Source organism: Phoca vitulina, unplaced genomic scaffold (genome assembly GCF_004348235.1).
Source record: "Phoca vitulina isolate PV1807 unplaced genomic scaffold, GSC_HSeal_1.0 scaffold43, whole genome shotgun sequence".
NCBI classification, from domain to species: Eukaryota; Metazoa; Chordata; class Mammalia; order Carnivora; family Phocidae; genus Phoca; species Phoca vitulina.
This window is the reverse complement of record NW_022589746.1, coordinates 4,107,397-4,122,801: the sequence shown is the minus strand read 5'-3', so window position 1 is coordinate 4,122,801 and position 15,405 is coordinate 4,107,397. Positions and strand designations below refer to the sequence as shown.

The 15,405-nt window shown below is 40.1% G+C and overlaps 1 protein-coding gene across 1 annotated transcript in view; it reads right to left on the bottom strand.

Moving 5' to 3' along the window:
* Positions 1–15,405, bottom strand: part of MAP3K21 (mitogen-activated protein kinase kinase kinase 21) — a 57,709-nt gene that overhangs the window by 26,779 nt on the left and 15,525 nt on the right. Inside the window, exons 2-5 of the mRNA XM_032430317.1 lie at positions 13,593–13,773; positions 9,284–9,432; positions 8,307–8,482; positions 351–591 (exon numbers count right to left, since the gene is read on the bottom strand). Coding sequence (XP_032286208.1) covers positions 351–591; positions 8,307–8,482; positions 9,284–9,432; positions 13,593–13,773 — 747 coding nt within the window. The remainder of the gene's footprint in view (positions 1–350; positions 592–8,306; positions 8,483–9,283; positions 9,433–13,592; positions 13,774–15,405) is intronic.

The window sequence follows — 15,405 nt, the reverse complement described above, 5'->3', positions numbered from 1 at the left end:
TTATGACCACGGACTGAAGCAAGCAAGTGAAGATACTTATTCGCATAATGTTTTATTTTTTTAAAAGATTTTATTTATTTGAGAGAGAGAGAGATCACAAGCAGGGGGGAGAGGCAGAGGGAGAAGCAGGCTTCCCGCTGAGCAGGGAGCCCGATGTGGGGCTCCATCCCAGGATCCTGGGATCGTGACCTGAGCCTAAGGCAAATGCTTAACGACTGAGCCACCCAGGCGCCCTTCACGTAATGTTTTTAAAATCTCATTCTCCCATCTCTTCCCAGCGCTAAAGAAGCAAAGCCGATTACAGAGGCGACATTCAAAACTCTTACGAAACAGGAGGACGAAAATCATACCTGAAGGTAAACTGATTCGATGGCCATCTTTGAGCTTTAACCGACTTCTCCTGAACTTTCCCTTCCTCTTCTTGACATTGGGCTTCTCCTGGTTTAACTGGAATATCAAAATGTTCAGCTCCCGCTCGAGCACGTCGATCTCCCGCTCGGCGAGCTGCCGCTCCCGCCGCCGGAGCAGCGCCTCCTGGGACTTCTGCTGGAGGGCAGCCCGGGTCAGTTCCTCCTCGCGGGACCGCAGCTCCTGGGGCAGAGAGCACACCTGGCGTCAGCAAGAAGCTGGGTCTCCCACTCTTCGGCTCAGCCCCGGCCACTCCAGGGCTCCTGGGACCGCACTCCTGGCGGGTAGGATGGTCGGAGCGCAAATCTTTCTAGCACAGCACTGACTTAGACGACAACGAAAGCCTTGCACGGGCTCCAGCAAGCGCTCTCAGTCTTACGGTCCTCAAAAATTTTTTACACCCGATTTTAACATTTCTCTCTCACCTCTAGCCTTTATAATATAATCACTTGGCACATAAAATGTACATTAACATAGAGCAACAAAGTACAGGTGGGAACAACCCTTTTCCAAATAAAGCCAAAAGTTAAAGCTCGACTAATTAAAGGATAATTATTCTCCTTACAAAAGACTGCAGTTCAGATTTCTTTACTTTGGAAGAACTTCTTTAGGTTCTTTAAGAATTTGCTCAGAGATTGAAGCATCATGGTGGAGAGGTTAAAGGAAGAACAAAGCTAAGGTGTTCGAAGTTAGCTGAAGGCCCATCAGAAATGAAAATGAGCATCTCTAAAATGAAAAGTCAATGGAAAATGAACTTTTCAGGACCCCATGGATGAATGCAAAGTATCAGGTTATACACAGATCTCATGTATTAGCTCATAAAATCCTGCTGCCTCAATGCTTCCTGATTAAAGTCTAACTTCCTCTTGGTTTTTGTTTCAGAATTATTTAACTTGATAGAAAAATCTATGAATTGAAGAATATAGTTAATATAGAGGAATATAGTTAATCCTTGAATAATATGGGGTTAGAAGCACTGACCCCCCCCCCCCCACCAGGCCATCTAAAATCTATAAATAACTTTTGACTTCCCAAAAACTTAACCACTAATAATAGCCTATTGTTGCCAGGAAGCCTTACGGATGACATAGCCGATTAACATGTATTTTGTATGTTCTATGTATTAGATAGTGTATTCTTACAATAAAGTAAGCTAGAGAAAAGAAAATGTTAATAACAATGAAGAGAAAATACATTTACAGTACTCTATTTATTGAAAAAAGCCATGTATAAGTGGACCCACACAGTTCAAACCCATGTTGTTCAAGGATCAACTGTACGTTTGTTCCTTTAGGAAAAAAGTATTCAATAGTAAAACCAAGAGCTCTACAGAGTTTCTAAATCACATCTCCATTCTTATTTCATTTGTATAAAATGATCTGTCCTATACCAGAGACATAAATATTCCTTTCAGGGCTGAGCTACTTTCTCTTCTTGATTACCCTGCTACTAAATCAAGCACTCCCACAGAAATCAAGGCATTTGCAAACTTTTATTTACACTGCTCCAGAGAATTTAATCTTAGACCATCCTAATACCAAGATCTTTGTTAGAAACTGTAGATGCCTTCTCAGATGCAGCTTTGGGCTGGGAACTCTGGGAGCTCTGAGCATCGGGCAAACATGTCACACATATATAGGCAGGCCACTTTACACAGCCCACCTCAAGAGTACTGATGCATGAAAGGACACTATAAAATAAAGCTCATGGGAGAAACCAGAGCTGAACCATGGGACTAAAATATCAACTCAAGTCTACTAATCCCTTGGACTTTTTATAGATGGGCTCCAAGAATATTTGGAGGCTATTCATCAGTACAATTATCATAGAGGAAAACATAGAAGACCCTCCTTCCACAAATAAATATAATAATATCAAGAAGAGACTAGGGAGCTCTAAAAAAAAAAAACAAAACAAAAAATTAATCAGATCAAACTAATTCTGAATTTATTGTAAATTTACCAAAGTGGGCTGAAATTTGCCTTTGAAACATTCTTTAAATTTATTTTTTCTAAACAAACTTCATAAAATTGCAAAAGCAAAGATTTACTTAAGACCAGTTGATATTCAAGTCACTTCTGGTGATATCTACCAACTGATTCTTATTTATAAGCAGATCAGTATTTTTTTCATTATATTGCCCCAGACAGAAATTACTATTTATTACGTGAAAAGGGAAAAAAAGAAAAAGAAAAGAAAATGGTACATATTAGAAAAAATTCTGGAATCCATTATTTAACTGATGGCTTTCTCCAACCAGTTTGTCCAAACTGGAGATCTTACCGTCGTGTATCTGGGGACAGAGGATACTTTCCAGTCAACTTCCAATTTCTAACTCATTACTGTCTGCCCTTTTGTTAAGATATTACTTTTCAGTGGTGTTGGTGTCAATCCAATTAGCTATTGTGAAATGAAATGGCATGGGGAACAGATAAGGGCAGCAAATTCAATTAGGCTTTTTGTGTGTTACTACAACAATAATTGAAGAAGAAACCCTGTTTAATTCCAGGTCCCAAGCTAAAATGTGAATTCTCTGGCAATGACTTTATAAATTAAAAAAAAAAAAATCACTTGCCCAAGACTTCATCAGAGAAAGAAAAAAAAAATGATCAAAAAGAAAGCAGCCGAAGTATTCTTCCTTCTGAATGAATTTTAAAACATTCAAAAGTAAAAGAAAAAAAAAAAAAGGCACCCCTTTGAATACTTTGAAATTATGAAGCACACACAAAAATTCTTTTGGTTGCTGAGATTTCTAAGCAGTAATATTTGTTTAATTGCTTGGCACGGGCCATTCTAATAATGGCAAATCAAGATTCCTGGCAGTAGATGTTAATCATTAATGGTGACATGCCTTCTAATAGTGGTTCAAAACCAGGTGCGTGCACCCAATGCACAAAGACAGACACATGAAGATAAGAAGCCAGGAATTTAGGGAGGAACTGCTATCTGTGGAGGCTGCAGTTTACTGAGTAACGCAGAGCACAGCCAAGTTACTGACCATTAATTCCAAGTCTGACGCCTCCTACCTTAAGCAATCAGTGAACAAGAAAGGGAGATAGTGCACGTACACTGTGCTTTTGACTCTGTCAAAAAAGCGGCAGTTAGAAACCTTTAAGGAAAAAAAAAAAGCATTATATATTCCCTTTAATTTTAAGTCAAAGGCTCACAAGATACCACGAATGCTATATTTTCAAGGGGCACTGTACAAAAAGAATATAAAAAGAAAAAGCAAAGACATCACCAGAGGATAGCTCAAAAATGAATCCAAAGAATAATAAACAAACTACTATAAACCCCCAAAATGGAGAAAGAGCAGACATGATTTCTGAAGCACGCTTTTTGACTTTTATACCACATATATAGTAAGAATTAACTCACTGGATATGCTTCTATCCTGCAGTGTCATAATTACCAACAATTTAAAATAAATAAATGAAATAGATAAAAATCATAATTATTAATATCACCTCTAAACTATAAATCCTATGATTTATTTTTCCTCAAAGTCCACTCCCATGCCCCCAAATCTTTTTTATTTTTGCTATTAAACATCTAACCTTAGAATTCCTGAGAACAATTTGGGAAAGTGTAAAAAAAAAAAAAAAAGTCAGTATTTTCCCTATCATATTAAGTCAATGAAAAGTATTAAAGTTTCCAAGAAACGTATTAATAATATCACTGAAAGTAATCCTTCAACTCAATGCAAGATTTAAAAAGTAATCCGGTCGGGTCGTTTTCAAGCATTTTATTGCTCAGAGGAGCGCAGTTTCCTGTCTGGCCCAGGAAATGGTAGCGGCCACTGGAACCCGTTCTGTTTCCAATCAAAATCACCACTCTCTTCGGCACTTGCCGAGCACGGGCACCGCTCTAAGCACGCTGCATACAGCACTCAGCAAGCCTCACAGCACCCCCAGGGAGACAGCAGCCTCTCTGTGACATTTCATGGTGAGGAGGGGGGGGGGGGGGAGCAGTCCTGGGTCAGCAAACAGTAGAGCCCCAATTCCAGCCAGCTGTCTGGCTCTAGTCTTAACCACTTTGCTAGACTGCTATAGATTTTGGCACTCTGCTATAAACGTATATTTAAAAAAGGGAGGGGATCTATCAGAGTTTTTAGAATCCCATTTAGATATCCCCTTAGTCTGCTCAAATCCCTCAAGGGAAGGAAGCCGAATACAGTCTACCGCACTGCTATCTGCTCTAAGCGTTGGAAAGTCATTGATTCGGAGACCACATTTTAATCCCTGGAGCTTTCACCCAAGAAGTCCTACTGCCAAACTCTGAAACAACAGGAAGCATATTTCCTCCCTTCAAGTTCTTCCAGTATTCCAAGGTAGCCCCTGAAAGTACCAGCCCTGTCTGCACCCCTTCTGTTCTTTGCTCAGATTGGATGGATTCCCAGGTCCTTCTCCTGTCTTCCAGATCATCCTCCTTGGGAGGCTCTTTAAAACCTGGTGCCAACAATCAAACCCACCATCTAAGGCTGCATTTGGTTGTTTTATATTGTTACAACTTACAAAATACTGAAAGATCCAAGAAGGGACTGAATTACCTACACATCTACTACTTGAAAAAAAATGACTTTAGCTGTTTACATATTTCTCTCTAGTCTTTATTTTAATCATTTAAAATTATGAAATATTTAAAATATACTACAATTAGACAGAATAGCAAATACCCATGCACTCACCATCAATGTTTAATAGAGGCTAAGTTTTTAACCTGATCCGTCTCAGATCTGCTAAAGTCCTACGTGCGGCTGACTCTAATCTTCTCCCTTCCCTCTGCAGATCTGCTGTGCCTCAGTTGCTTTCTGTCCATCCCTTATCTGTATGTTCAGTCTTTTTGTACATTTGAATGGCATTGTTTTATGTGTTTTATAATTTTACATAAATGGTATCTAATGTAACTATTCTTCTGCAACTTGCTTTTCCCACTCAAACTTATGTTTGAGATTTATCCATGTTGAAACATGTAGCTAGAATCCATTTGTTTTAACTAGTTTGCAGATTTCCACTGAATCAATATATAGCAGTTGAGGTGTCTTCCCTGTTAATGGGTACTGAAGCTGTTCCCAGGTTTTCATTCTCCCCAACCATGCTGAAGTGAACAACCAAAATTTCCCTGTGCACACATATGGGAGTCTCTCAAGAACACATAAGCAGCAGTTAAACAGCTGAGTTGTACACCTCTTTGATGGCATAAGATTCAGAACAGATTTAAATTCCTTTTTACTTAAAACAGTAATAATGTGATAACAATAATTGCTAATATCACTCACTTATTAGAATACTTATCAGGAGCATATTAAGAAACTTTATGTAGGTTAATTTATTTCATATCTACCTTGTGCTGAGTACTTTGTTCAATGCTGTGGATGGAAATGACCAAGAATAAGATAGCACAGCTGATGAACTTATTACCTAGCAGAAAAGGCAAACCAAGTACAATTAAGCAAGTGAATAGTAATGAAGCAGGACTCAGCGCCAACCCCAACAAGGGAAGTGTGGGATGCCATGACACAGTGTGTCCTGGTAAGGGAAGGGAGCTATGAAGGACTGACAGTAAAGGATCCAGCAATTGTGAGGTGGGACCAAAAGCGAGGAAGAGAACAGTATTCTGGACAGAGAAGAGAATGTATACCAAGACCAAAGGTCAAGAGCATGGCATCAGAGGAACCAAAAGAAATTCAGTATGATTGTGACAAAGTGAGGCTAAATATGTTAGGACAAAGGAAATTAATAAGGGAAGGGACTGGCCATTGAAGAAGGATGCTCAGCTCTGCATCTGCACTGTAGAAGGGTCACTGGAGGTGATGGTGAGGGGAGCAAGACTGGATGCAGAGCACCCAGGTGGAATGCTGCCACATTGAGGCAGGTGGGAAGGGATGAGGGAGGGATTCCCACTGCTGGGCTCTGTCACATAGGAGATCACCAGAAACATCTTCTAAGAACTTTAAGACTGGGTACCTATGAGAACAGCAATCCTATTACAAAAAAAAAAAAGAAGAAGAAGAAGAAGAAGTAGAATCAAGGAAGATTGGGCAGGGGGTGAGAGTAGGTTGACTTCAGTGTCCAGCGGGAAAATGGTGCCAAGATACATAGCCGGCCCCTTTTAAAAACCTGTCAACAAGATCCCAAATCCCTAGCCTGGCCTTCTAAGGACCTCAAGGATACAGACTGTCATATCCATCTTTGTATCCCAGGACTCTAACACTGCTCCCAGCTCACGGTACACAGTCAACACTTGTTTGCTGGGGAAAACAAAACATGACCTTGAAACTCAGACCAAGGTCCCCAGAGACACATTTTTAAATTATATGTATTTTTAAGGAAACGATTTGCACTTTGGGGAATACCTACGACATGCCTTGTATTAATTTCCAGTTCAGCAAGACAATGGTGAGTGTCAGCTACTCAAGAACAGAATGTGGGCATACGGTGTCTTGGCACCGCGCACAGTATTATATATTCTAGCTCAAGAAATGCTTATGCACATACATCCACACCACAACTTGTTATTCCCTCTTCTGCCCTGACCTTTGCACTTGGGCTGACTGCAAGCCTTTGGTGTTATGGTCAGTGGAAAAGTCTAGAGATGTAACAGAGAGGCACACCATACAAGGCCAAGTAACTTTAATGTGGGGGACTGATGCTCCACCATGTTTCAGTGTCGTAAATTGGGATCGGTGAGTGGACTCTATTTAGCAAAGCATTACTGCCCTCTTCAAAAGAATTCCACCCTTTCAGAATCACAAATGTATGAGGCATAAAAATTCCTTCCTGGACAATTACATGGCTTCATAAAGGTTATCAAAAGCCTGCAATGTTGGACTTTGTCGAGACGTTTATTGCACATACAACAGAATTTAACCTATTGAACAATTACACACTTGATGAGCAGAATAAACCTTGATTCATCAAAATGCTCAAGTGCTACGGAAGTATCTTTAAAAAAGTGAGCACTGCCCTGGTAGCACCCAGCCATGCTGTAACGGTGGGTCCTTCAGGGCTGTGAGGTCGGGCTAGACCTAAGGGAGACCATGCCGACTGAACTCACTTCCCAACTCGCCTGCCCTCCGATCCGTGTGCCTTCACTTCTCACATGTCACTCGGCATGTGGCGGCATACATGCAGTTCCAGCACAGTTAACATACATGTTTATTTTGTGCTTCTTCTTAAAATATACAAACCAACCAGAGCTTATCTCATCATAGTAAAAAGTTAAAAAATTACACACTTTTCCACTTTCTCCAACAAAGCAATGCCTTGGAGATAAAAGGATGTGTGTGTGTGTGTGTGTGTGTATGTGTTTGTGTGTGTATGTTGGGGGTGGTCTAGCATAAAAAAGGGCTTTAAAAGACATAACCAAAAACTATAAAAAGACACCTTTGAGACAAACTGCGACATTTGAATATAGAATATTACATGATATCAAGGAATTGCTGTTACTTTTTAAGGTAATAATGGTAAAAAGTTATTTCTAAAATTCTTACCAGTTAGAGATGCACATTGAAGACTTAAGGGTAAAATGACATGAGTCGAGGATTTAATTTAAGGTTCCCATTTTTTAAAAAGGATGATAATGGGTAAAGGAGATGAACAAAATGACAAAATATTGACAATTACTGAAGTTGGTTAATTTGTGCAAAGGGTTTAGTTTGCTATTCTCTTTTTTTAATTTGTTTTACTTTTGAAAATTCCCTTAATAAAAGGTTGTTTATGGTCTAATTACACATCTTGAGTCCAGTTTCATTTTGTTTTGTTTAAACTGGAGGGTAAGAATCAATAAAGATTCATGCCTGAAAGTCTTTTATAGTAACGCTAACAGTGTTCTTGACTCACGTTTTCCATAATCTTCATAGATGTGGGTACATTATGCAATTAATACAGATCTCTCACCTTTTCCTTTGTTCTCAGTTCATCAAACATTTGTTGAATTTCTAGCTTCCAGTCATCTTGCATGGAATGAAAAGATTCTTGAGGCATTTCGGTCATAACCGTCCCTTCAATAGCTGTCAGTTGTTCAAGAATTGAGGCAAATGAAGGACGAATGTGAGGGTCTTGTTGCCAGCACTCTAAAATCAACAAGAACCCCATTAATTCTGTTTCTTGGCATAGTTCAGATTACCAGCCCATGCAGATGGGTTTAAAATCTGCTGAAGATTTTAAAAATCAACTGATAATGGTTTTGAACATTTTATTTTACACAGTGACCAGGCTGGTGGCATGCATAACATTTACTATTAGGTAAGGCTCTTGTTGTTTATCTTTTGTGGTCCATGCCTTACCACGAACTCTGTTTCAGGGGCCTAAGCTGCGCTAGCCAGGTGATTTACAGATACAGAGTTCTCGAACTTGACCCAAGAAAACCAAAGTTTCTAAAAGGTTATAACCACAAGAGAGGTTCTAAGAAATAGCCTAATAATGAAGGAAGGTAACTAGCTGCTTGCAAAAGGAGTCAGTTAATTTTTAAAAGACAAGCATCAAATAGATAAGGTCATGGCAAAACAGGGCTGGTTAAGATCGTTAAACATTTTTGATCATGAGGTAGAACTTAAAATAGCAGAATGAAGCCAATTCAATTCTGTCTTTGAGTGCTACTGGTGTAACTTGGTGAAAACTTTATTACCAGTTGGTTAAATTTTGTACATAAACGTGTCACTGATAAAACTAGATTGGTTTTTAAAAAGTTACTTAATCTGTCAATACTTTACCTGACATCTTAGATTGAAGACAAGGTTTCTAATTCATTAAATAGTATAGTTGCTTACAAGCATTTGAAAATTAGAATCACAGAAATTATTCTTTTGGTTAAAAAATATACAGACATTCTCCTGAGCAAATCCCCTTGCCTCCGCAGACACACAGAAACTGACCTTTCATGAGCTTGGCAAATGGTTCAGGGCAGGTGGATGGAATGGGCAAAGTGAGCTTATTGACTGCTACCCCATAAGCCACGGCGAGCCCATCGATGCCACGGTAGGGGACTTCTCCCGTGAGCAGCTCCCACAGCAGGACTCCGTAGCTGCAAAGCAAAACTGCCATAAAGTCACATGGGTTAAGTGATGTCTTTTCCTTATGACACAAATGGTAGGATAAATGCGTCAGAGCCCTCATCCAGCTCCGATTAAGAATCTTCTCTTCCAACAAAACCCTTAAGTGCCACTTATCCCAAGGTGGGAAGTGGGCTCTTCCAGCGAACCTCCCAAACACATGTAAGTACACACCTTCCCAGAAATCAGTTATGCATTCATGACAGGAATTAAAACTACCTAATGAATAGGAAAGTATAGGAGCAGTACATAATTGAATCAAATCAGGTCCAGAACCAGGTCACACTTTAATGTGGTGGTTTTGATGTTTCTCCTTCTATCTCATTTTTTTACACTGGAATTAAACCTCTTGAGGATTGTCAGGACACTGACAGAAATCTCATCCTATGCACCACAGGACTTAGATCAAACCATGCTGACTATTTTTAAATGGTTTTTTTTTTTTTTTTGAAACTGTTTATCTTTCTGCCTCTCCCTTCATATTTTCTACCATATTGCTTAATAGTTATGGACAAAAAAAAATCAGCATGGGCCTTCTTGTGCCTGCTGGTGGGACAAAACACATCTTCTTTGTAACTCTGTATCCGTTAGTACCTTAGTTTCCCTTTATCTTCTTCAAAACATAAAGTACAAATTATCTTTTGTTAATACATAAAATATCACTCACTCCAGACATCCTATGTGATTTTAAATGGAAACACACAGGCATATAAGCAACAGTCATATTTATTTTTTTTAATTTACTAACATAACTAGTACATTCCTATTTAGTTTTCTAATTTTTGAAAACATCATTAGCTTTAAGTTTTAAAAAAGTTTGAAATTTAGAGTAGTAACTTAATTCTCATTTCTCATAGCTTGTTGCTTATATAGAACATTAAAGCATCATTTTAAAGATAGCAGACAGAAGGTAGTAAAATACACCTAAAGGAAAGGCAGAACAGCTCAGAATAACACCAAAAAAAGCATTTAAATTTGGCTATGGAATTGATGTCTGAGTCTCATCTGATTATCTTCTGATCTAAAGAGATATGGGGACTCGGAGCATCACGACTATAATAGAACAAGCCGTCTCTGAAGACCTGGTCTGCAAAGAGCTGGAAACTCTCTAGACTCCAACTTCAGGTCATCCCAGATATGATAACCTCTCATTTAAAAAGCTCTTCATCAGTGCCTATTGGATCCTAGGCTATCTACTGAAAACTTTCAGAATAAGAATTTAGAAACGACAGAATGTGCCCAATCAGTGGGGCCTCAGGGATCCTCCAGCTGATGTTCTACCAGCTCTAAGTGAAGGTGTTTGAGTCCTGAGGGTGCTGGGTCCAGGGCTCCTTCCCTGAGCAGGTGGAGGACCAGGGCACCAGTGAAAGGCAGCTGCATCTGGAAGCTGCAGACTTGAGTTTGGGGAGTATCACTACTTACTAGCTACGTCTCCACTCACAAAACCCTTAACAGCCGATCATGAATTAACTGATCTATAAAGTAAAAGTGATGTCTGCTCTGCCATCTCAAAGCACTGTTTTATATTGAAAAAAAGGGGAATATATAATACAGGGCTTTTAAATTATATAATGCTATCACTATTAGCAATTAAGTTGGATCCAGTATTTTCCAAAGGTAATTACCTGTTTAGTTTCTTAAAAATTACCTACATTACAGTGCCTTAGCAGAGACACTTTAATTGTAAGAATAAGTAAATTTAACTCATAGATCAATCAACAAAAATCACCTCAGAGAAAGGGACAAAAAAAAATCCTGAAGATAACTGAAAACTGTCTAAATTCAAAGCCACTTCCTTGCTATTCTCTTTAGCACATAACAAAACTAAAATAAACAATAACAACATAACTTTGCTTCTTGGGAGTTTCAGCGAACAAATAATTCAAGACAGGTCATTTTTCTAGAGAGCAGACGGCTTATGTTAAAAACCCATGTGTTAAAAAAAAAAAAAAACAAACATGGAAAAAACAGAACTATTTTGATGGGGCTATTTACAGAATGTAATGCATTTTCTTTTGTTCTCCGAAACGGGGTAGGATACAGTATAAATAAAGCGGTCTCCTGAGAACTCAGGTAGCCTGATAAGCAAGGGCTGTGGTTGCAGGAACCTGGCTCCCAGGCCTGGGATGTGAGTATAACTGCTTACTAGCTTTATAACCCGAGGAAATGTCTTAATGTCCCAGTGCCTTGGTTACCTACTCTGTGGAAGTGCGGTAATCTCAGGAGATATTGTAAAAATTCAGTGACAGCGTCTGAGTTACTTTGTGCTGTAATAACCAGGAAGGAGGAAGAAGGGCGAGAGATGACCAGTGAACATGCTACTTAATGCACCAGTCCATATCCCAGAATACTAGTCCACTGCACAGAGTTAAGTAACCTCTCTGGAATAAAATTATTCTTCTGTGAACGTTATAAAGGGAGATCCTAGAGGAAAGCAATGTGCAATTCAGAGCGGGGGCCACCCCCGCTTCCACACCCTGACGTCCAAGGGCTCGAGTATGCTTCCCCAGATTCATGCATGCTCCAGGTGTGTCGGACCCTTGGCTCCACAGTTAGGTGGCTCTCGTGGCCGCTAGTTTCTACTCCTTGCCACAGAATCTCATGCTTTGTTTCTTCCGAATACCTACTTTGTTTTCAGCTGTCAACTTTTACCAACTTAGCAACTCTCTCCCCTCTTCCAACTAGCTGCTTTTACTGAAAATCAGACAACTGTACTTGCAAAACAGTTAGAAATAAACAGATGTGGGAACAATCAACGAAACTAAAAGGCAGCCTATGGAAGGGGAGGAGATATTTGCAAATGACGTATCTGATAAAGGGTTAGTGTCTAAAACTGTAAAGAACTTATCAAACTCAACACCCAAAAAACAAATAATCCAATTAAGAATTGGGCAGAGGAGATGAACAGTCATTTTTCCAAAGAAGACATCCAGATGGCCAACAGACACATGAAGAGATGCCCAACATCACTCATCATCAGAGAAATACAAATCAAAATCATGATGAGATATCATCTCACACCTGTCAGAATGGATAAAATTAATAACACAGGAAACAGCAGGTGTTGGCGAGGATGCAGAGAAAGGGGAACCCTCTTGTCCTGCTGGTGGGAATGCAAGCTGGTGCAGCCACTCTGGAAAACAGTATGGAGGTTCCTCAAAAAGTTAAAAATAGAACTACCCTATGATCCAGCAATTGCACTACTAGGTATTTACCCAAAGGATACAAAAATACACATTCAAAGGGGGTATGTGCACCCCAATGTTTATAGCAGCATTATCAACAAAGCCAAACTGTGGAAAGAGCCCAAATGTCCATCAACTGATGAATGGATAAAGAAGATGTGGTATATATACACAACAGAATATTACTCAGCCATCAAAAAATTGAAATCTTGCCATTTGCAATGGGGTGGATGGAGCTAGAGTATATTGCGCTAAGTGAAATAAGTCAGTCAGAGAGACAAGTACCAGATGATTTCAGTCATATGTGGAATTTAGGAAACAGAACAGATGAACATATGGGAAGGGAGAAAAAAAGAGAGAGGGGGAAGCAAACCATAAGAGACCCCCCATTTTTTTTTAAAGATTTTGTTTATTTATTTGACAGAAAGAGAGAGAGAGAGAGAGAAAGCACAAGCCAGGGGAGAGGTAGAGGGAGAGGGAGAAGCAGGCTTCCCGCCGATCATGACGATCCAGGACGCCGGGATCATGATCTGAGCCAAAGGCAGACACTTAACTGACTGAGCCACCCAGGCACCATAAGAGTCTCTTAAGAATAGAGAACAAACTGAAGGTTGATGGAGGGACGTGGATGGGGGAGGGGCTAGATGGGGGATGGGCATTAAGGAGGGTGCTTGTGATGAGCACTGGGTGTTATATATAAGTGATGAATCACTAAGTTCTACTCCTGAAACCTAAATAAATAAATAAATAAATATTTATTTATTGATATATAATCACCATAAAAAAAAGAAACAGATTTTGAGAGAAGATATCTCCAATGAGTGTACTGAAGAAAAGGCCTGTATTCTCTGTCATGCTCAGTTTCTAAAAACTCTGGGACTCATTTAAAGGAAGCATAGCAACCATTTTCTGCAGCCATCTGCAAAAGCAAAAAGCATGGTGCTTACCTCCAGATGTCACTTCCCTTAGAAAACAAGGAAGACTTGATGACTTCCGGCGCCATCCAAGCATAGGTGCCCGCTGCGCTCATCTTGGTAGTCCTGTGCCATTCTCTTGCCAACCCGAAATCTGTAATCTTCAACGTTTTATTGCAGAAGTCATCATGCTCTATCTTCTCAAGCAGCAAAACTAAAAAAATTTTTTAAAAATCAAAGGTGGGCTATTTTCATATTCTTATAATTTTCTAGTCACACTGTTTCCTTGGTATTTAAGACAGAGCCTTCACCTCAGTCAGCAGAGTATTTTACCATCTGGCCTTCCTTACATCACCAAATCATCACCTTTACTGGGTCATTGGTGCCTGCAGTTACAAGTTTTTTTGTTTGTTTGGTTGGTTTAAATCCATAGGCACAACATGGCTTAGCACTCTTTATGAATGCTTCTCTTCATGAGAAAGTAAGTGATTTCTAGGGGCAAGAAACACTTACTGAGGTGTCATGGATAGGGTCAGAAGTCTGTGAGAGCTTCCCTGGTAAGAATATATTGTTTTCTTCCTAGAAGTTAGGTCCTGATCTAAATGCAGAGCCTTTTCTACTGAAGCTATTCAAGAGTATCGCAAGCAGATGACATGTCACCATAAATCCTTATTATCAAACAGTATCTTATAGTAAACTTGCAAAATGCTTATAGATTTTTAACTCCTAAAGGTATTTTATGAGATATGATTGCTTTAGTAAAGCTCAAACTATAGCAAGAAGTAGAAACTTTAGAGAAACATCATTCGGATGCCTGTTTTCCTAGCCCCCCAGCCTCCTGACAAAATCCAGAGCTCAAGAGCAACTTCCGGGAGCAGAACTTCCACCAGAGTCAGTGCCTCAGCTCTCATGCAACAGTAGCTAAAATAACCATGCTTCTCCCTGTCTCCCCACCTGCCCCCGCACACTCCGCCCTTCCCAGCGCCTGGGGCTCTTCTCTCCTCTCCCTGGTTGATTCTCCTCTGCCTACAACCATGCAGAAAGTTGCCTGGGTTTTCCATGGGGCTCTAATGCAGCCCCCTAACCAGATTCCTCCTTCCCATTTGCTACAAAGTGATGGCTTTAAACCTACTGTTTTTGCTACCTTCTCTCACTCCTTCCTTAAAATCCTGCATTCCAACTCCCAGCTCCACTGTTCCACTTCAACCGAATCCCCGCCGCGTCCACTTCCCCTGCCATGACATCACTTCTGGCCTCATTGCCACACGCAGGCATGACGATCATCCTAACCAGACAGCATAATGCATCTACCAGCAGATCCACTGTCCTAAAATGGCAGGGCTTTCCTTAATTTTTAAACCTTCCACACACAAACTACCAATATACGTAACACCATGGATGAATCTTAAAACCATCACGCTCGGTGAAAGAAGCCGGATGTCAAAGGTTACAGATGATGATTCTATGTGTATTCTGGATCAGATCAGGGCTTGCCAGAGGCTCAGGACAAAGCTACACACGAGAACTTTCTGGGGTGATGCAAACTCTCTATCTTGGTGGTGGTGGTGGTGCTGGTGGTTACAGGATTATATATATATACATATTTGTCAAAACTCATCAAACCGAACACCCTGAGAGGGTGAATTCTACTGTATGTAATGCAGGTAATAAACCTGCATTAAAGACACACCAACTTCCACGGTTCCGCGTAACTCAGAGAGAATGGCTCTCTCCCAAACTGCGGCCACCATAGCCTCTACATCTGCACAAGAACCTACACTTCACCCTACACCATGTGTTTCCTCCACTTCAACTGCTCATCCAGCCCAAATAGCGCCCTCTTGGT